Source organism: Leptinotarsa decemlineata, unplaced genomic scaffold (assembly GCF_025532065.1).
Source record: "Leptinotarsa decemlineata unplaced genomic scaffold, Ldec_3_MD MMD2_tig00078422_RagTag_RagTag, whole genome shotgun sequence".
Taxonomy (NCBI): Eukaryota; Metazoa; Arthropoda; class Insecta; order Coleoptera; family Chrysomelidae; genus Leptinotarsa; species Leptinotarsa decemlineata.
This window is the reverse complement of record NW_027412747.1, coordinates 10,935,321-10,959,653: the sequence shown is the minus strand read 5'-3', so window position 1 is coordinate 10,959,653 and position 24,333 is coordinate 10,935,321. Positions and strand designations below refer to the sequence as shown.

The 24,333-nt window shown below is 32.9% G+C and overlaps 1 protein-coding gene across 2 annotated transcripts in view; it reads right to left on the bottom strand.

Annotated features, from left to right (window-relative positions):
* Window positions 1-23,979, bottom strand: part of LOC111510846 (putative ferric-chelate reductase 1 homolog) — an 85,943-nt gene extending 61,964 nt beyond the window's left edge. Inside the window, exon 1 of one of the 2 annotated variants that reach the window (XM_074186322.1) lies at window positions 23,757-23,979. Coding sequence is in view for 1 of the 2 variants with exons in the window: in XM_074186321.1 (XP_074042422.1) it covers window positions 21,151-21,180 (30 nt within the window). In the remaining variant the exon portion in view is untranslated. Of the gene's footprint in view, window positions 1-21,150; window positions 21,310-23,756 lie in introns of those variants that run through there. The other variant, XM_074186321.1, reaches the window with a different exon arrangement.
* Between the last annotated feature and the right edge of the window lie 354 nt (window positions 23,980-24,333).

Genomic DNA, 24,333 nt, shown 5'->3' with positions numbered 1-24,333 from the left:
TAGTTAGTTGTTATGTTTGGGAATACTTTGCTGATAAGTTCGTCTTTCGATGACACAAAGTTACAGAAATTCTGAGGAAATGAAATCAATCCGCTCGATTCGTCGTCCATTATCGATAGTCAGCAATTGCTCAGAGAAATCTTCAGCAGATGTATCATCAAGCAATACAACTCTCATGTTTGTTTTCAGCTGAAGTTTCTTTTCATAGCGCCATAGATTCGATGATTTGAGGCAAGCGTTTATTTCGTCGGCAGCCGTTGATCTTGAAATAACTGCCAGTGTTTGGAGGAAATCACCAGACAGTAAAATCATTGCACCTCCAAAACATCTAAAGTAATTGCGTAAATCTTTCAATGTTCAATTAAGTGCTTCTAATGCACGTTTGTGCGCCATTATGCATTCGTCCCATGTGATGATTTTCGATGATTATAAAACTTTGGCCATTGCGGAGTATTTTGAAATATTACATGTTGATTCTTCAATAGTTTGAATATTTAACGGCAATTTCAATGCTGAATGAGCCGTACGGCATTCTTGTGGCTGCCATTCCAGAAGAAGCAACTGCAAGCGCAATGTTGGAAGTCGCACGAACAGTAGCTAAAACTAATGACATCAGGAATGTCTTATCAGTTCCACCAGGGGCATCCAGGAAAAATAAACCACCATTTTCATCATCAATTGCCTTCATTAACCATTGACAAAATTACGTTAAGCGTCATTTACCTGTTTTTGTTATTCCATGTCAGATGCGTTTTTGCTATACCACGTTTTGAAGTGACTTCTTGGTGACTTCACGGAAACGCGGTCGAACGAGATAAAAAGTATCCTATGTCCCTCTCCTTGTTCTAAGTTACCTCTCCACTAATTTTCAGCCGAATCGGTTCATCCGTTCTTGACTTATAAATAGTGTAACTAACACCACTTTCTTTTATATATTATATAGATATTGATATTGATATTGATATTGATATATTGAAGTACAGTTTATATATTTACATGTAACATATTGTGTTTTTCAAAAGTCTCAGATCCAGTAACTTGGCCTAGATATGTTTATCTGTTCTGCCATGTACTAGATCTATAGACTTTCTAAAAAAGTGTACATTTTATGATTATAACTAAGCAGTGAGTAGAGAAAAAATTTAGTAGAAAAATTAACATGATAGATTCAATGAATTTTTTTCTTTTTTAAAAAAATAACAAATAATTATATAATATAAGTTTCAAATGGTGAGGATTCCAAACCGTTTCAAGCAGGGTCAGTTACAGAGGAGAACAGATAGTTTTTAAAGGTAAGGTTCATCTTAAATTATTATTCATTATATTATAAAATTTGTTTGAAAATTGTAGAATATGTTTCTTTGTTTCTTTTTTGAATTGTTCTAGTTTTCGAATACATTTTAATTCAATCGGAATGCAGTTGAAGAATTTAGGGCCGAAGAAAAAGAAAGATCTTTGCGTTAAAGATTTTCTGAAAAGTTGTATACTGAGATTCAAATTACTAGTGGATCTGGTTATTCCAGTTTTTCTCTGGTTAGATGTTTCGTGTCTGATGTACATTCTTTTTAAACACTGGTGAGTAAATAACAGTTTTATATTCAAGACCTGTGATTCTTGGCCCCACCCCATGCTGTAATACAGTAGGTCATTACAGATTCAGCTAGGGAATTGTAAAGTAAAAGGAGATTTCCTCTGGTAAGTACGTCTCTCAGGATATAAAAACTATGCATCAAGACTCTTAAACGGTTATTAACATTTGTGATGTGATCTGACCAGCGCGTGCATTGATCTAAGACTACTCCTAAATATTTGATTTTTTCCACTTTTTTTACTATGGAACATGTGCAATCGATCTTATGACAGTTTGTGATATGTAATTGTATCAGAATATTTTTTGGTTGGGTAGTGACTGTTGGCGTAAATGTGAGAAATTTTGTTTTTTCAATATTCAGGGTGAGTTTGTTTAAGTTTAGCCAGTCGTGTATTTTTTGCAAGTCAGTCTCAGTAGTTTCTTTTACTTCCTCCCAAGTTTCTCCTGTGAAGATCAGAGCTGTATCATCTGCATAACAAAAATAGTGTCCTTTGAATCCATTAATTCTTGTAATATCATTCATGTACACAAGGAACAGTATATAGATTAAGAAATGCAACCTCCTGCTGCCGGTGAAGATGTGCCTCCGTAGCCGACGACCTGGAACCCAAACTGAATGACGAGACAAGTGTGCTGTCGTCAGCAAAGCAATATATTGTATTCTTGGTTTTTTCCTATACAATAAAAAGAGAATTGGAGACAATATGGTTCCCTGGGGAACACCAGCGTTGAACTATTTTTCCACGTGTATATTACTGACCAAGTAAACATCATCAGGAGATGACTGTAATAAATTATTTCCATTTAGTAATTTCCTGATGATGTCAGGTATCTCCTGACAGTCATTCTCTTAATGATATCGATACTTTATGAAAATCTATAACGTATTCAAGTAACACTACTGTTCATATTTCGCTCGTGTGTAGTTAAGTCAATAAATGAGATGAATATTGATAAATATATAATACTTTTTTGCAAGAATCATTTTCTTTATTGATATTTCTTTGACAATAATGTTATATCTAATTTTAGTGGTATAATCTGCTGCGATACCTTTCAAAAAAAAAAGAGTACGATAAAAAGCTGGTGCAGCAAAACAGAGTACTTAGTCTCGCCGACTCCGTAGAGACAAACCGGTGATCAGAAAATCAACATAAGTTCGATATTCTTAAAATTCTTCAAAACACTCCGTCGATCAAAAAACAATAATGAATCATTCAGTATTGTGTAGCCACATTACTCAACCGTAGAAAAGGCCTGGATTATGAATTCAACATCGCCCAGGGATCCGCCCAGAAGAAAGGTAAGATGAACAATTCTGAACCCAGTTTCCCTTTTTTTTTATTATCAATCGATCAAATCGCGGTTGGTTCAAATGTTTGAAACCATTCGATCAATCAACTACATTGTAAGATTTCAGTGAACAGTTTATAAAATCACGTGTTCTTCAGGCGTGTTGATACGCATCATCTCCTGATGATGTAAACTTGTTTACCGAAACATGCGATGAGAGATAGTTGTCCTGTTGTGGGAAATGTATCTTTACTGGACTCATTTTCACGCCAGATTACAATACTACCTCTCAAGATTCTCCTTATTTGTTTTTCAGACTGTGGAAGGTTATGAACCCATCAGCTCACACGCTCCTACTTCCAGGACCATGTTTGTTCAATTGACATGTTCAGCCATCTCATGATACCGCTCGAATTTTTGCTCAAAATATTAATCCTATGCTAATTGATGTCCTCAATAATACCTAAATGTCTAACTTCAAACAAAAATGACGTAACATGTGCAAGCGAATTCCGTCAATACATAAATAATAATTAACGAATTACCTAACTAAATGTCACTTGTGAATCTCATATGGCACCATTCCAAAGATAGTTTATTCTTTTTCATTAACCAAGCACGCAAGAATGCAATCACTGAATAATGAATAACAAGATTTTTTGCTTCGAAGTCGCAGAGTTGCATCACTTCTTCAGAGAAAGCGTAGTCGTTATCCATGGTAATGGTTGTTTCAACAGTTTTGCCCGTTTTAATGTCATGCGTTTTGTAGCTCCATATCTCAATAAGTATGTAGTCCATTATGTCGAGGTATACAGGGCGTTCCAACTTGACCTCCCCTGTGAGTCAGAAATGGACATGTAATCGAAAATTTCAAAGAACACGTCAATTTTTGTTTGAAGGTGGTTGACAATGTTTCGTGGTGTATTTCATCAGTTTGTACTTCCACTGTCAAGCTAGCGTAGAAATACGTAACATATGGAAACCTCTAATCAAGCGAAAAACGACCAACTCCTGTCAAACGGTCATCTCCCGCCAAACGGTCATCTCCCGCCAAAACCAATGAAGCGGTAAGAGTGAAAGCACTCGAATGACCTATAAATAGTCAGATCTCGAAGGAATACGTCCAGTTATCACCCGAAGACAATTGTGGATACTCACCATCGAAACGTAAAACATAACTTGGTTTGAAATCTTTTAATTTTTATTTTTTCATTTTTTGTTACTAATATTTTAAATTTTTCAATTTTTTCAGCTTTTATTCATATTTCAATTTTTATTTGTTTGGTTGTTTTTGTATGCTATTTCCTTGTAATTTCAGTTTTTTGTTTAATAAAATTGTTATTTTCGGTTAATCTTTTTGATTTTTTTCAGGGTTATCAAATCAATTCATATTATATTAGACAATGGAAGTCCGAACTGATGATATACGTCAATTTTTATTTCTAGGGGGACTAATTCTGATATGAAAATCATACCCGAAACTTCATCCCCCTGCGGTCAGCAACTACCACCTCTATTTTTTCAATGGCAGGGGGGATTGAGTGATATATCTTTTGATAGGTCTTTTGTCTCTCTATTATCTCTGTAATCTTTTTTGAAATTGGTTCATTCGTTATTGAGAAATTAAATGTTGAACGTTTTATTAAAAAAAAGACAGAAAATTTGCTGTCGTTCATTTCAATGAGGGAATTATTAACAAATAATATCAGTGGAAACAAAATAAATTTTTCACAATGACCTCCACCTAGTCTTGAAATAGATTTAAGTATGTGTCTCCATTGAGATTACCGGCAATAAAGAATGGTCCAACAATATGATTACCCAATGAGGAATCACATCGCTCCAGTAACGACAATTATGTCTGTTCACTTCACCATTCAACACCTCACAAAACTGAAGTCGACGATCACGATCATCTTTGTTTAATTCCCGAACTTATTTTGAAAGGATGAAATTTGTAGGCTTTCAAAATCCGAAAAACACTAGTAGCTGGTACACCAGACGCCTCAACTAATTGTCTGATAGATTGTCGATTATCCATTTGTACATGTTCTAAATCTGCAACTTTAACACCGTCAATAAAAATTTTAAAAAAAGGAAGGAAAGGTGGTTGGCAAAGTTATAAAGGGATCCATACACTAGAGAATGACTATCACAAATGAAGACATCTTAAAAGAGATTATGAAAAACAAAGATGAAATAAAAGCACTCATTGAAGCTACTGAAGTGAGAATCACATTGAAAATTGAAGACTTGAAGAGAAAATTAAACACGGTTCAATTAGAAAATGAGCAGTTAGGGAACAGACTTGAAAGCCTCGATAGAAAAATTAGGAAAAATAATATAATTATTTTTGGGCTGGAAACCAAATCGGAAGAACTATCGGTAGATTTCGTTACAAATCAAGTAAAAAACCTAGTGGACATTGATATTTCCGGAAGCGACATCAACAATTTTTATACTCCTGGAAAAAATACCGATGCCCCACTGAAAATTGAGTTCACTTCATTTCTAATGAAAGCAGCAATACTGAGAAATGCGAAAAATCTGAAAGGCACTAAGGTCTCAATAGGTAACGATTTAACAAATAAACAGAGACAGCATAATAGCATCTTGAAAAAGCATCTCAATTTGGCTAGAGGAAATAAGGAAATAAACACTTACATGAAAGGAAACCGATTACATGTCAATGGCAAATCTTATACACCAGAAGAACTAGAATATCAAGAAGAAACGGTAAATTTCACCCAGCAGAAACCACGCAGTGCTCCTGGCACACCAACACCATCAGTATCAAGAGAAAATTCCCAACTCATTACCAAACCTCTAACCAAGAATCAATCACAAAAGCCGAATACACCAACACAACTCACTGACGAATCAAATAAGGAAACAAATGAAGTTCAGAAAATAAAAACTCGCAACAACAGTAGAAGGAGAGAATAATGACTATAAACTTATACCGGAACCATCTATCAGCCTAGTTCTAGTTTAGATTAGTTGAATTAGTCTAATTATTAAAATTGAAAAAAAAAATGGATCAATATATTCGAGACTTCGAAGTAAACTCAGTTGAAACATATTCTCTTGATAGTGTTAGTGAATGTAAAGATATATTGAAAGTGAATGACTCAAATGACTTCAAGATATTGCACAATAATATAAGAAGTATTGATAAAAATATTGATGAATTCAAAATTTTTCTTCAAAATGTCAAAACTAGCTTCGACTGCCTAGTTTTAACAGAAACTAGAAAAATTTTAGATACAAGTTTATATAACCTTCCAAATTACTCAATTATTTTCAACCAGGGAGAATTTAATCAAAATGACGGTACCATAGTATATATAAAAAACGGTTATGATTTCCAATACGACATTATTGAAGTAGAACATATAAAATTTTTAAAGACGGTAATTAAATTCAATAAAAAGTCGATATTTATCACATCTTGCTATAGGTCACCTTCCTCAAATATCAATGACTTCATTCATACACTTCAAACTTATTTTGAAAGTAATCAAAGAGAAACAGAAGACTATTACATTTTTATTGGCGACATAAATATAAATTTATTAGGATACGAAGAAAATACAATAGAATATTTGAATGTTTTGAATGAATACGGATATATCTCTACTATAAACAAACCTACTAGACAAAGCGCTTATCTGGATCAAATTTTCATCAAATCAAAAGAAAACAATATCTCAGACATGATTTTACCTCTTATTGTAAAAACAGATATAACAGACCACTCAACGATAATCTTACATAATAGTCACCGCAAAACAAAAACCTGATAAACAACATATCACCAAATATATAAAATACCTCAATTATAAAAAAAAATTCAGCAAACTAGAAAATATAACATGGGAAAATATTTATACAACACAAGATCCCAACAAGGCACTGGAAAATTTTGTCGCTAGCCTCCTAACTACTCTCAACGAATGCACTGAAGTTAAACGGCCCCGTAGAAGTAACACAACGATTGCACCGTGGTTAACAAGCCCTTTATTAGCAATGATAAATCACAAAAATCGTATTTTCAAAACTCTACAGCAATTCCCCAATTGTATCACTCTGATAAATAAATACAAATATCACAAGAACAAAGTCACCAACGAGATACAGAAGAGCAAAACTATTATAAAAATAAAATATATAAACAAAACACTAAACAACTTTGGGACAATGTTAGAGAAATCACGGGTACTAAACGCAAAGTAAATATTATTAGTCCAATCGCGAACGATCAGGTGAACTGTTAATTGACCATAGGGACATAGCCAATAAATTCAATAATAAATTTGTAGACGTCGGAAAGAGTTTATCGAACAAAATACCTAGGAACCCCAACTACACCCCAGTCACTAATAATTTACTTAACTCCTTAGTTTTAATTCCAACGGATAAAAATGAGTTAAATTTTATTATTAATGAATTAAAAAATAATAAATCACCAGGGAACGATGAAATCAGAGCGGAAGTTTTGAAAGCTATTTCAAAATTCATTTTAGAACCCTTAGTATTCATAATAAATAGATGTTTGTCACTTGGTATCTGGCCAAACGCCCTCAAAACAACAATAGTCAACAATAGTCAATAGGTGATAAAACCCACATCGATAACTATAGACCTATTTCGCTTATTACCCACCTCTCAAAAATCTTCGAAAAATTAGTGAAGAAAAGATTATGTTCATTTATCAATAAATATAAACTTATTTCGACTAAACAATTTGGATTCAAAGAAAAAACATCTACCGAAGATGCGATACTTGAACTAACAGAAATAGTACACAAATCCTTAGAAAAAGGAAAACCTTCACTTTGCCTGTTAATCGACCTAAAAAAAGCTTTCGATACGGTTGACCACCAATTACTATTACAAACACTGAACAATAATGGAGTCAGAGGTATATGTTCGAAATTATTTGAAAGTTATCTACAAAACAGAAAACAAGTTGTTAGAATAGCAGATAAAACTAGTGATGAGTTAGAAATTAAATGTGGAATTCCCCAGGGCACAGTGATGGGCCCCTTATTATTCAACCTTTATATAAATGATATATTTGAAATAAATAGCGTGGGTTCCATAATAGGATATGCGGATGATACCGCCATATTTTATGAAGCGGACAGTTGGCACGAATTGAAAGAAAAGGTAGAGGCAGATTTCCAACTATTGAAACTGTGGCTTGATAACAGACTCATGACTGTAAATGTGGAGAAAACGAATTTTCTTCCTTTCAGTTGCAATGCATCTAATGCCTGTCCTTATGACAAACTCAATATTCTGACTACACAAAACCATACAATAACAATTCAGTCTGTTAAACAATCGAAATACTTAGGCGTATATATTGACACACATCTAAAATGGGATTACCACATCAGATATATTATAAAAAACTCCAAACAGTTCTGAAAAGATATGTACCTTTCAACGAACTGAAACATTTATATACGGCCCTTGTTGAGAGTCATTTACGATATGGAATAACTGCTTGGGGATCAGCTCTACGTGTACATTTGAAACCTCTGGAAACGTTACAGAAGAGATTCCTCAAACTCATAATGTCACAAAATCGGCGATTTTCAACAGAGCGTTTGTATAAAGAGTGTGGAAACTTGGATGTGCGACAGTTGTTTTCTTTCAGTACAAGCATGAAATACCATTTTAGTTCAAACAAAGCAAAATCTCGTGATCACCCATACTCTACACGTCACTGCGAAAAATTAACGTACCCCCTGATACTGAAAAAGTAAATCTCACAAAGAGCTCACTCCTTTATATCCATTAAACTTTATAATAGCATACCAGAAGATATAAAAAATATTAAATCTCCAGCTTTATTCAAAAAAAAAAATTGAAAACATTTTTGTTAACAGCTGGTAGGAAATTTACTCAAAATTTAATAGAATGAAGACACCATTGCAAAAAGACATTATTATTGCCTTTTCCCAAAATTTTTATCAAGAGTAGCCAAAGTTCATTGTCTTAAATTCAATATTTCTCTTATATTGTGTGTAATTTTGTTCAGTGTACTGTCTATATTATATTTGTGTAGTACTGAATCTATATATGTTCAGTTGATATACACTAGTCATAGGTATATTTTATTTGAAATGTGTAAAAAAAAATATGTAGATTGTTAAATATGTGTAGATTGTTATTTTTATTGCGAAACAAGTGTGTTACACTTATCGCTTTCTTACTTTTTTCACGTTTTCAGTAATGTCTATTTTATATATTGATGTGAATTTAATCATTTTCATTGTAATGTGAATAAAGTCATTATTATTACTATTATTATTTCTGATAGAACGGGATACTTCATTCGTGAAGAAGTGACAGTGGCCAACTATCTACTTTTTGTTCTGTGACAACTTGATTCAACAAAAACTACCAGTGCAGAAAAAATTAACAGTGTCGTCCATATCAAAACATTTACTACTAATTAAATAAATTCTACAAATCTAGAAAACCTGCCACAGAAAATTGTTCGTGAATGCCGATTTCTGACTCCGGACATCTTCAATCACAGACCTGAAAAAATTTTTTTTTTTTTAATTGTTTTCATTTCATTAACTGATCTTTATGTAGTTTTTTTGCGCTTATTTGCCAACAAAATAAGGATGAAATAATTAAAAAAGTACAAAAAACAAGGAATTGTGGATTTGTTTTTATTATTTTAACATGAAGTAAAAGCAAAAAACAATGTTATATAGCTAAACTAATCATAATAGTTATACACAAGTGTTTGCAAAGTGATTATAAGTCTTTGTTAAAACGTTTTCTTTTTACGTCAAAGCTTCTTTTGGTACTTTCTCGGCTGTGTTCTTGTGAATTTTCCCTTTTTTAACATCCAACAGTAGTCTGCCATCATGTTAACATTCCACCGACCTTGGTATCTACGTTCTTTTGCTACTTGTTCCTCACTTTCAGTCCGTAGATTTTCGGGAAAGTAGTTCAGATGTAAGTGAAGGAAATGGACTTTGACACTCATGTTGCAGCCCATCATTTTGTAGTTTTGTATCAATTCAGCAACTAAAGTTTTGTAGTTTGGGTCTTTTTTGTTTCCAAGAAATCCTGTTACAACAAGTTTAAATGAATTTCAGGCATTTTTTTCTTTCATTTCCATTTTGGTGACAAAGCTTTCACCTTTTAAAAGTTTTTTATGTCAGGCCCAACGAAGACTCTTTCTTTTAGTTTAGCATCGGATACACCAGGAAACTTTTCAGAAAGATACTTGAAACAATCTCCTTCTTTGTCTAATGCTCTGACAAACTGTTTCATTAGCACCAATTTGATATGGAGTGGTGGAAGTAAGATTCTTGAATGATGGTCCCTGGGAACCCTGGGGTTCCGTAGAAGGGTCACAGGGGTTCCGCGCGCTCTATTTTAGATCTTAATACCCTGCAATTGTTGAAAAATCTATCTTATTTCTGCTTTCGTTTGTGACGACTAACTGATGCGAGACTGAATTTTCAGCTTACGCTTACACTAGAAATAAATACACTAAACAACTGGGTGCAATTTCGGATCTTCACATCCAACTGTCGGACATAAGCCTAATTTTAGTACTTCTATAAGAAAATATATTGAAAAATTTCATATCAAATTGTCGTAACATTACAATTATTATTTTTCATATATAATTTTTCCTTTCTGCGAGTCGTCACATGAACAGTTTATTTATTTATTTATTTATTCATCCAAACAGGCTGATTAGCCTAATTACATGGATATAACAAAAAAAAAAACAAAAATTTTAGTTCAATACTAATACATATACAATAAAATTAATACTAAAAATAGCAACATAATGTTTACACAACCTTAACTGCCAATATACCAGAATGACAGGGAGACGTTATTCAGAAATACTAACCAAATAATTTAATATCAATTGGCGAAAACTGTTTTGCGATAAAGTCCAGTCCAATGATATTAAAACACCTGTTTGATTAGCCAATCGGAGCATGTATACAAGAGAAGATCTAGATCCGTATAAATTTACAGGATAGTTAAATTCAAATGATGAACGTGTGCGTCGCAGCGGTACATTAAAAGGTATTAACGATAGAATTTCCGGACAATTTATTCTATTGTTTAAGATTTTATACAAAAATATCATAATATTCAAACAACGTCTTTGCTGTAGAGATAATATTATAAATTCTGCTCTAAGTGTTGATGTTCGCACCGTTCTATAATCCGGCCATTTATGATATTTTTTGAAATACAGATATCTCAGCAATTTATTTTGCACTTTTTCTATATCACCTAATAGCGTTGCATTCTCGTTTGACCAAACTTCGGATGCATACTCAAGTTTGGGCCGAACAGTTATCGAAATAACCAGCTAGGGTTCCGTCAAAAAATGAATGCTTGGTTAAGGTTCCTTGGCCAAATAAAATTGTAAACCCCTGCTCTAAGGACATTTTCAAACTCACATTAAACTAATGATGATTGATTACATTAGCCCTTATATAACACCATTGTAGGTAATAATAGAGGTACTTAGCTTTATTGAGTACCTGTTGAGTACAAATTACAAATAAAAGTGGTAAAAAATATACAAAGTTTAAATTCTTTTTTCTTCATTTTAATTTCCTACCACGTAATTAACGGCTATATTCATCAATTTATCTTTTCTTGTGGTTACTGACTTCAACGTGAATTACAAAATACTGTAATTCAACTATTGTATATTCTCATGTTTGTAATATTTCATTGCAGTTGATCGACATAGAAGTGTCTCAGAATTATTTAAAAAAAATACTGAAGATGCAATAAATTGTCATAGTTGTAAATCTTTATATTTAGAGAGTAATGCCATGAGACATAAGAAATTCTACAAAACCTAAACTCTTTACTAGAAAATTTCATTATGATAATTTCACAGCACACAAAAAGTTGCAATTATTATGAACGAATTGAGACGAAAAAGAAAGCATTTATTTTTTTGTTATCTACTCAAAAACTATCAACACTTGGGAAATGAAATTAAAAGATTCTGAAAGTGGAAGACAATGCAAATGCCTTAACCCTTAAATGCATGATTTTTTTTCTCGCGAAATATCGAAAAGTCACAACTAATTATAAAGAAGTAACAGTGAAAAATAATAAAAAAAAATTAATCTTTATTTTTCAGTCTGTTCTTATAAAAATAATATTTGTTGCCAACTGGCTACATTATGCATTAGTACTAAAAAAATTATTCATGGAAATTTTTGAAACAGTTATTGTTTTTGTCTAAGCACAACCCAATTCCACATTTTTCGCACTTGGTACGTGTGAAACCCACACAGTTGGGATATTTGCACCTCATTTTCAAATCTTGCGGCATCGGCCAATGACCAGTTTGATCTGTGCGTACTTCTTTAGGTGGCACATGTTTAGTTGGACCACTTTTTCTTTTCTCTTCGATCTCAGACTCCAAGTTACTAGGTCTACCACGTTTGGTACGATATGCACCTAACTGGCACAAATGAAAGGCAACTTCAGAGCGAAATTCGGCCTGATTCTTGACTTTGCTAGCACGACCGTTTTCAGAATGCACTCTCTTGTAGAGTAACCAAGCATTCACAAGGGTCATATCAATAAGATGGTAGAATATTCTCATGTACCATTTTCGACTTTTCAGACGTATCTTATATCTCCCCTTCAAGCTGTCTAGCAAATCCACTCCTCGCATGTGGCGGTTGTATTCAGAAATGATATAGGGACAATCGACCTCAATCTTTTCCTTTTTCTTTCGATCGAATCTTTTTACTTTTGAAACTGGGTTTTTCTCAGCAAATGATGATATGAGCGTAACATATTTGTTGTCTTTCCAAATCAATGAAGATATGTCCACACCATCAACCGTGGCTACATATTCATGGCTAGTACCACGAGATACTTTTTTCAGGTAGGTAATTGACAATTTGGTAATCTGTTGCGACGTATAGTACCCAAAGAGAAAATTCCTTGTTTTGCGAGATGCACCATGAGTGGAACAGCTGTGTAGTAATTATCATGATATAATCTATCATTTTTCATCCTTGGTATGATCCTTGCTAATCGTAATACTATATTTGAAGTAACTCCAAAATTGGGCTCATTATCTTCTGTGTTTTCAAACTTTTCCTGACCAGTATAGATCTCAAATTTATATGCAAAACCAGACACACCTGCTAAAACAAAGAACTTGAAACCCCACTTATGGGGTTTCATCGGCATGTATTGTTTCATATAGTGTCTCACTTTGGTGGAGCACATTTGTTCGTCTATACTAAGATGTTGCTCCAAAGCAACTGACGAACATTTTTTATTCAAATGATCGACCAGGGGTCTTATTTTGTGCAGCCTATCGTGTCCAGGACGATCAAGAGGAATGAAAGCATCATTATCATTGAAGTGAATGTACTGCCTGATTTTCTCGAACTTGTTTACTGGCATAACATCAGCTATGTTCGAGAATCGAAGATCATCACTCCAGAAAGATCGGGTGTTTGGCATATTGACTAAGGACATGTACGTTACTATACCAATATATTGTTTTATATCAATATCTGTAAAGACAGTAGGCCTCTCTGGCTTTTTCTGGACAGAAAATAAATACGTTTCTTCGACAATTTTATCTAAAAGTTCCTTCGAAAAAAAGTAAGTAAAAAAATCGTATGGTGATTCTAATTTACGAATATCAGTAGCAAGTTCTGTTTCTCCGTGAAATTGTAACTGGTCCTCGTTTAGCTGCATAGCTTTTTGTTTCCATATGATATTTTTTTGAGTAACCTTCTTCTGTTTGTCATTTTGTTGAAAAAAGGATAAGGGGAAATTATCTTCATTGTCGCTAACCTCTTGTTCAATTGTCTCCAACGGTTCTCCTGGGAACTCGACCAAACCTACTTCATCAGTAAAATCGTTTTCTGGAACAGAACAAGAAGGTTCATCTTCACTATCCGTTTCACATTCATCCCCACCATCCTCACTTTCTAGACCGGTAAAGTTTTCCCAATATTCTATCAGCTCTGCTTCTGATAGAATTCGCTTTGCATTACTCATTCTGAAACAACACCAGCACTTACAACTATACCCCAAATGCATGATGTTGCCAATCGGCATCAAAACAAATTCACAATTTTTCAAAAAAAAAACAACTTCTGAGTAATCTATATGAGTATCAAAGTGTAATACATACCTTAAAGACTTGGAAACACAATTTTGCAATTCTCATAAAGCCACTGAAGCAAAACAACTGAATATTCAATTTTATGAAACAAAACCATGTGCTCGAGTCGGTGGCCAGCTGATAATAACTGTCCACTTTTTCCCAATGGCGCCACCACCGCTCAACTATTATGATTTTATTCTTTAGTGGTGTGTTGCCAATCGGCTAAGGTATGCAGCGAGCTCTAATTTGCGTTCTCATATATTTTACGTATCTAAATATGGGATCGTTGCCAGACGGCAACAAGATGCATTTAAGGGTTGATTCCCGGAACTTTATCTCCATTATCAATAATTCATCAACATAATATTTTTTTATTCTTATGAAGACAATTTTTCTGGAGGACTCGATACTTCTAACTGAATTTAAACGATTGTATTCAGCTTACGTTTTTAAAAAAACACTAGTGTTTGGAGTTTATTTTTCCATTCTGGAAACTATATTTGTGTTCGTTTATGCGGGCTTTGAACGTTCTACCTACAAGTGTACCAGAAAAGCGTTCTTTACAAAGGCATTCAAAATATTATTAATGTAATGCGTAACTAGAATACAGTTAAAACTGTCTAATGGGGTCAAAAAGCAATTGTCTCCGAAGGTTATCGGTTGAGATAAAAAGTTTTCAATTCTATTAACAAACTCACTACTCAACAAACCTTCATTTGAAAAAATACGTAATTTACGTCATGGGAAAAAGTTCTGAAAATAATTAGTTCTACAATAGAAGTGACTTATTCAAAGAAACCACTTCGTGCTTTGTTGAAGTATTGTGTTTTACAATATTTTAATGGTCATTTTCAAATAAGCCTCATAATCCAAGAACAATAGTAATGAAAAAAATAATACGTTTAATTGATATGTCACATTAGAAAATACATTGCTGAATCCTCGACCTGAAAATATTTTTAAAATTGGCAAATTGAAGAATACTATATTAAAACACGTAGTAGAAAATGAATTGAATGTCTAAGTGAAGGAAGGAGTTATCCAACAAAAGTTATTTTTCTTTTGTTTTGATGATTCTGTATCGTGTTACTAAAAAGTATTTGTTTCGAAAGTATTTTTCTTTCGTGTAATTCAATATTCATATGAAAGTAGCTGTTTCGAAAAGGCTTTTTCTTCCAGTTTGTGTCTGAAAGTTACTTCTTTGAATAATAATTAATTTTGCTGTATATTGACTCATTTCAAAGAAGAAACCTGCATTTTCTCATGGAAATCGTTCATATACAAACATGATATATATATATATATATATATATATATATATATATATATATATATATATATATATATATATATATATATGTATATATATATATATATATATGTATATATATATATATATATATATACCGGGTGTCCCACATTTTATGTGACAGGCAATATCTGGTTTGTTGAAGGAGATACACAAAAATGTTTCATACAAAAGTTTTAGGAGTTCATGAGAGATATATTTTGATATAATTTTTGAATATACAGGGCGTTTGGTGTAGTTGCTACAGACCGAAATTCCATTTTTTAAAATAGAACGCCCTGTATATCATTACATATTCAGATGCTACATTGAATTCTGATATCATTTCATGTTTGGTTTTTGAAATTCGGTTACGGCGTTGTTGAGTTATTGCCCTTTTCCTTAAACATAAAGTTTCAAAAAAACTTATTTACTCGTACACGAATCCAGTCTATATCTTTTATTAAATTGAACTAGACTACTACTGAATACAAACCATTATTCTCACCTCTACGATACGATATCGATATCAGTTGAATATAATATTGAAATTCTTGAGAATGTGACTAACTTGAGAGTGAATTGCTTCATATTGCACAATTTCATCAAGTAGCTTATGCTTGTTGATGCCATAGTAACAAATGTTGAATTGTATCTACTTGTCAGTTCGATTCAGTGATTATTTGCAAAACAGTAACTGTGTTCTTTGTGCGAAAACTCCAGTATGCCTTTCGCGTTTAGTCCAAGTGATTGCATTGATATGTTATTAATTTTTGGGGAATGTCAGAAAAACTGCCGTCAAGCACAACGTCTATACCAAAAACGTTTTCCAGACAGACCCATTCCGTCACGAATGACTTTTTCGAGAGTTGTAGAAAAATTGCGAACTGGGTCATTTCCTTCTACTATAAAGCATCGTCATCATACGAGATCTGTTAGAACTGAAGATTTAGAGATCAATGTGTTGGCTTATATTATTATTCATCCACATGTTTCTATCCGTACTCTTGCAGAAGAAGTCGGTGTGAGTAAATCTAATATACAGAGAATTCTGAAAGAAAATAAATACCACCCATTCAAAATTCAGTTGGTACAAGGTTTGAATCCCACGGACTTTGAACGACGACTTGAATTCATTGCTTGTATTCAGGTAATATTACATGAAAGTCCTAACATATTCAGTCAAATTTTGTGGAGCGATGAAACGCGATTCCACAATAATGGAGTTGTGAATCGACATAACAGTCACTATTGGTATCAAGGAAATCCCCACTGGGTCCGCGAAAGTAATTTTCAAACTACTTGGGGTATTAATGTATGGTGTGGATTGTTCAATGACCGCATCATAGAACCTTCATTTTTCAATGAAAATCTCAATGGATTGCGATATTTACATTTTCTAGAAAATGATTTGATCCAGTTGATGGAAGATATTCCCATAGCAGAACGACAAGGAATTTGGTGGCAACAAGATGGTGCTCCTCCTCACAATTCACAGGTTGTTACTGAATATCTGGATAGAACGTACCCAAATAGATGGATTGGTAATAAGGGTCCAATTCGGTGGCCGGCTCGTTCCCCAGATTTATCACCGCTTGATTTTTTCCTATGGGATTATTTAAATGATATTGTTTTGACTACTCCCCCTTTGAATGTGGATGATCTGAAAATGAAAATTCGACTAGCGTGCAGTGATATTACGCCTGATATTATAAGAGCGACTTGTACGAGAAAAGTGATTCGATCTTTCGAAGCCTGTATAATATCTAATGGGCATCACTTTGAACAATTTTTATGACTTATTTCTAGGTACCTACCATTCTTATGAAATGATTTATCAAGTTATATTATTTACATTGTTATCAATTAAAAATTTGTTTTCGAATACACCTCTTTCCATTTCGCAATTGTTTCATATTCAAAATGATTCCTGACTGAATTCCACAACTCAAAATTGAAACCATTACTTCGAACACCCAAAATTTTGACTAATTTTCATGTGATCTGATGCCGAGAGAATAATTGTATGAGATATTTTTAAAAATAATAGTCGTTCTCAAGACTTTACATTTTAAGCAATAACTCAACAACGCCGTAACCGAATTTCAAAAACCAAACATGAAATGATATCAGAATTTAACGTAGCATCGGAATATGTAATGATATACAGGGCGTTCTGTTTTAAAAAATGGAATTTTGGTCTGTAGCACCTACACCAACCACCCTGTATATTTAAAAATTATATCAAAATATAGCTCTCATGAACTCCTAAAACTTTTTTATAAAACATTTTTGTGTATCTCCTTCAACAAACCAGATATTGCCTGTCACATAAAATGTGGGACACCCGGTATATATATATATATATATATATATATATATATATATATATATATATATATATATATATATATATATATATATATATATATATATTTGGATTACATCAGGTACTAATGTTTGTGTTGAACCTTCTCCAGGTTCATTGCTTCTAGGAGTGTATATTGATTTGTTTAATATACTGAATGTTATGTCCTGTTAGGTCCTGTTGTGTTTTTTGATTTGTACTTGTTCCTCGATAAGTGATTTTTGACTGTTAAATTTATGGATTTTCAAGTTTTCCCAAATCTCCATGCGGTTTCCCTTATTGACTTGTTTTATGAGTTTTATGTTCTCTGGTGGGGGAAAGTTATGTTTGTTTTGTATGACGTATGTTGCGTGGTTTGATTTATATACTATTGGATTTATGTATGCTTTTTTGAGCTCCTCGTACCTGTGGATCAGTTTTTTCTTTGAAGCATATTACCTCACATCTACATCAATAATAATTCTTTCTCGGTTTTTGAAAAAACAAGTTAAATAATGGGGATCCAATCAAATTCAGTTGACCATGCATTAAAATGTTTGAATTTAAGTTTATTAATTTCCATTGCCTGCAAATGATTTAGTTTCGAAACTTTATTTTCAATGTGCAAAATTTTCTTCTAGAAGATGATTTGAATATGTTGAATTTGTTTACTCATTCACATAGCTTATTTGATGTTCCTGGACTCGATTCCTAAATGATCTGCCAGTTTGACCAATATAGACCTTAGGACACGTTCCACACTTCAATTTATATACTTCTAATTTCTCGAATTTGGATGTTTTGTCTTTATTATTTTTAACTAACTTTTCCTGTTGCCTTGTTGCCTGTAGTATATAAATATTAGTGTAAGAAGCATCTTGACGTATTCAATCACTTGATGAAGCCGCGCTGTGTAAGCGAAACATGTGATATATATTTTTCAAATAAAGTTTGTGGAGATCTAATCGAGAATTGTAGTTTGTGAAAAAATGCCCTTTATATATATAGTCCCTTTTAAACGGACTGTCATATTAGAAAATATATCAATAAATTCTCCATATACAAAAATTGAAAACTTGTCAATTTGAAAAGGATTTCTATTCATCGCCATATGACTTGAATGTTTCATGGGCGTCAATTTGAAAAAAGCTACTCTAAAAAATAAACAGAAAACATGGAAAAAATATGCACGTATATGAACTTATGAGTGTATATAGTTATAGTCGAAGTAAACGATATTGTGCACTCCTAAAGTTGGCGGCACTCTCAAAGGTAAAAAAAACAATACATAGATATGAATCGGCAGCGAACTAGTCCACGTGGACTGTAGACTTGGCGGTTCGTAACGGATAATTTTTACTAACAGAGTTGTATGATTGGCTGAAGAGTCATAAAATTAAATTTGAAGTCATGTTACGCTGATGAATAGAAATCGGGGAATGCGGTATCGCCGTCATGTCATCAATATTCAGTTCAGCAACTGATTGCGATTTGAGTGTTGAAATTCGATATTGGTGCAGTTATAATTACTTGAAATTTTTGTTATCTGTTTAAAATGTGGCGTCCTTGGACAAGTAATAATAGTAATAACGAGTGTGATAACAACTCAGACTTTTTCCAGTGTAGTGATTCCAAAAGCGATGGTGAACAATGCGAAAAATGATAAAATTCGAATGAATTGGAATATTGAAACACCGAGAGTATGTCACAATGTATATAAGAATCTACATCTCAAATTTGGTTTCGAGGGAACCAAACGATTACAAGCAACATTAGATTTGACCGAAATTCCTTTCTCAATGTACGTAAAACAGTCAAAAACAAACATGAACACAAAACGCGATGTGATACAGGATTACCAAAACCTTCAGATGTTCATCTAATAAAATCATTGAAAAAAACAATATACGACTGTTACAAAAACAATAAGAGTCCTACAACTGAAATCATACGGAAGAAATTGAATACTTTCGCCCATAATGTGAGCAGCTGTGACAAAACTCTTCAGAATTGGATAAAGAAACTAGGATTTATATTTAAAATAGTAATAAACAAACGTCAAACAGTTAAGGAAAGCTGAAGAATAGTGGAATTACGTAACAAGTACTTAAACAAAAAATTATATATAGACAAGAACAACGGCAAATTTTCTATTTGGACGAAACTTAGTATGACACTCACGACACAGTTACGAAAGGATAGACTGATGGTTCGAGAATGTGTACCTACGAATAACATGCCTGTAAACAAAATATAGCGACTAATCATTGTGCATTGCGGAGGAAGTAAAGGATAAGTTCCGAATTCTTTATGTGAAAAAAAACTTGAGGACTGCAATGTTGACTATCATAAGAACATGGAAGCTAATATTTTCGAGTAATGGTTTGAAAACACATTGATCCCAAATTTGGATGAGAATAGTGTAATAGTTTTTGACAACGCTTCCTATCATTCGCGACAGCTCATCAAAGTACCGAATAAAAATTCGAGGAAAGATGAAATACAAAGTTTTTTAATGGATAACAATGTGTATTCTATACTATACCAAAATGCACCTACTTGAAGTTTTACAAACAAAAACATTTGAAAAAGTGTATGCCCTTGAGAGTATTGCTGAGAAATATGGACACCCCATACTGAGACTTTCCCCTTATTTTTGTGTTTTCAATCCCATCGAGCTGATTTGGGGAAAATTGAAACAAAGCATCAGGCGTAAAAATAATTTTTCAAAATTTGGTAATAGAGCTAATTGATGAAGAAGTATCTAATATTACTGAATATTTATATTATATATTTTCTATAGTTATTGTGTTTCTTATATTATCAGAAATGATTATTGAATAACGGAATTAGTTAGCTCACTAACTATATTATAGCTGTTGGAAGGTTGCACTATATCGTTTACTTGAACAATGCAAAACTACGAGGGACGTCTCAAAAAGCTCTTTAATTTTTGCTGGAATATAAAGTAAATATCTATTTGTTCATTGATCATTATGTTGCCAAAAATTAATTCTACATTAAGGAGAATTTTGAACGAATAAGTAGGTAGTTTGTTCTAGGTGGTCGGATTTCAGTTTGGTTCAGTATATTGGCATTGTCTACGACATTTGGGATAATTTTGTGTAAAAATAAGATATCAGAGATCAGTCTTCTACTTAAAAGGGATATAATATTGAAATGTTTTCTCGCATTTTCTTTTAGATGAATAAATATCAAAGTATTTCGAAATGTCAAGCTTTTATTATCGTAAAAAATACTTTTTTTGCATGAAATTATAGCACAAATTAACTCTTTTTGTTGTATGTACTGTGAATAATTTCAGGAACAAGTAAAGACAAATGTTTCGTTACCTCTGACTACTTGCAAATTGAATAACGTATCGCTCGACTTTGCTAGTATTTTTCATACATTATGAAGATACCTAATATAAATATCTAGTGAAAAATCCCACTTACTGAAATCTTCATCAGGAAATCTCCAATCATCCTAGACTAATACTGCAATGAAAATCCCTCATCCTAAATGTAGCTCACAAAATATCTGGAATGTATACTCTACACGCATTCATCCAATCATTCCACACTTTTGAATGTGATAGGACACGATTACTCATAAAACCTTGAGAGTTTTTCATAACATAGTAATAAAAGTTATTATCGTAATAATTACTTTTGAGACGTGAGATACTTATTAGTGGCTTGTAAAGTATATTGACTTTTTTATCGTCATATTTTATAGAGGTTCATCAATTTCTTTGAACAATGTAATTATGTCGGTAGCTCTATCCATATATCAGTAATGGAAAAACAGAATTATATTTTGGATCCAAGGATTTACGAGAACGTATTTTGCACTTTTTCATTAAATTATCAACCAGGATTAATATTTCACATATATTTTAAAACTTTATAGCAGGTTACTTGTCTCCTAGAATAATTGGATTGGATTAACATTCTCTCTCTCTCTCTCTTCCTGATTCAACCCCATTTGAAGTGTCTAAATTGATTGAATTGATAATTCAACGTCCTTCGTGGTATTAGCCAGGGGAATAGTTGTTTTCTGATAGGTGTCAGTTCATTAACCTACAGTTTAGGTCATTTGAGACTGACCCGATCGAATTATATTTACAGCCAGTTTCCAAATATGCCCACTCAGCACTGCTTCGAAAATCACACACTATCTGTTACTTTGGGAACCTGGAGGAATCAGTTCCAATTTCAAGATGTAATTATAAATATTACTGAGGTTGTTAATCTCAGTCTTTTTGTTCATGTTGTTTGTATTCCTTTTGATAAAGAACATTTCTTTAAACAGCCGTTTCTGTAAGTTACTTTCAGTACACAATACTCTAACTTCGGTGTAATTCATTGTGTGTTTTGTGTTGATGACATGTTCAACCAATCGCTTTATATCTATATATATATATATATATATATATATATATATATATATATATGTTATAGTTATTGTGATTCTTATACAATCCGAAATGATTATTGAATAACAAAATTAGTTAGCTCCCTAACTATATTATTAAAGGAGAGCTGTTGGAAGGTAGATTGCACTATATCGTTTGCTTGAACTATACACCATCTCAAAGGTGGTGAAAACGTGCATATTATAACGATAAGAACTCTTCAAACTTTTTGAATCGTTATATCTTAGGAAAAAAGTATTCAGACATTTCTCACACAAAATTATTTGATCTACAATTTTTGTTTGAACTAATTTATTTCATGATAAAACTAGCTGTTTAGCTCAAAATCACGAAAAACCCCAAGTAAATTTTTTTCCCAGGTATCGGACCGATGAGGATTTTTCACATTTCATTTATGATAGTGTTTTGAACAATCCTACCAATTTTGGGCCGTGTGCGAATTTTCGGACCTTCACTCCTATTTTGTTGGTCTAATTTGACGGGGTAAAATTTTATTCACCTCATTTAAATGCAGATCAAGATATGGAGAAACATCTGAAGTATCATATATAATTTGTTTCTTCTACTTCGAGGCCAAAAATAATTATGTTATTTTTCCTGACTTTATTTGTAGAAAACGGCAATGATTCTCGATCACTTTCTTTTTTCATTCGCACTTCTCAGATTCAATTTTAAATCATGTGTTTTTCCATTATTTTTTTCAAATTTTGTTTGTATGATGTTTTAATACCTTTTGAATATGTTCTAATACATGAGTACGTGTTTCCAATTAACGGTTGTACGAGAACTGAAGGTTCATTTATTGTTCCAGTGAGAATAGACGGATATATTTCAGGCTATATCAATGAAGACACACAAATATCAACTTTACGTTATCATTGTATTTAAACAAATGGAGATACCTGTTTTTCGACAAAATGTAGAACGTTTTCGATGATATTTTGTCAAAAAGTTTTCAATTATTCACTATACAAGTCACTAGAACATTTTTGGGATTTGATAACACTTTTTACTCCTACACCTTCTTACAGAGCAGCATACGTGTGTTATCATTAAATCCGACATCAATATACATTATTTCTCGTAGTTGTACCGATTATCTTCAAACAAATGGCCACTCTAAAATGAAATTTCGTTGTGATGAAAATTTCAGTAAGAGTTTTCAATATCTGTGAATACCTCAGACCTTTATTGATAATTACGTTAACAATGTAATGTCATCAATTTTTTCATTAGCAAAGTCGCCCTTTCAAAGCCTTCGAATAAACTTTGTTTTCCAAGTTGTGAAAGGTTCAAATCATCAACACAATTAATTTATGCACGTGAATCGAAGTAATGTGTTCCTAATTTGGAAGAAAATCAACACAAATTGTAGTATACATCCGATTACGAGTTGTTTTATTTTAGTTGGAGTCAGCCAAGCTTTCATAATTTATTCATGACAAAACTCAAAGAATCCAACGCCTTATTTGAGTTCATGAAAACAAATATTTCGAAATAGTAGTCTGAATATCTCATAAGTAAATCCAATAAAAACTTTCTCTTAGATAAGAGTAAAATCTCACTCAGCCGCTTCATATTTCCTTTCGATCTTGCCGTAATTCACATATCAAATCCACAAACCTTAAGAATTACAATGAGTCTCAGAGTCTCGGCTTGTCAAGGCAGCGATAGTAGTACCATCAAATAATCCCTGTTCAAAAAACAAAATCACAACCACTTTGAATATTGTCCTCAGCGCACTTTTTAAGACACCGAACTTTCATCAATCAGAGGTACTCAGTCTGGTACCACTCATTTCTCGTAACGGAGTATGACAGCACTATCGCATTCTTGCGCGGTACTCATTCACCGCCTTGGAATAATTTCCTTGGCAAGAAGGTCGACAGGTGTGACGTCAGATAGTTAAGGTGCAGAGGAAGTTACAAAAGCTTCCGAAATAACACGGTATTTCCGAGCGCCTGCGAAAGAATTTGGCAGCATGTTCGTATCTGCGGTGTGTCACAAAGTCATAACACTTCACGCGAGACTCATGAAAAAAAACTCCTAAGTTGTTTACTATCTACCTGTAATAAATGTTTAAGATAACTTTGGTACGACCTTAAACATGTTTATGAAACATAGTAAGCTTTTATATGTATAAAAAAGCATCTTCTGCTGCAACATAATTTTTATTGATGCCAGTGACGACTGTGCGAGA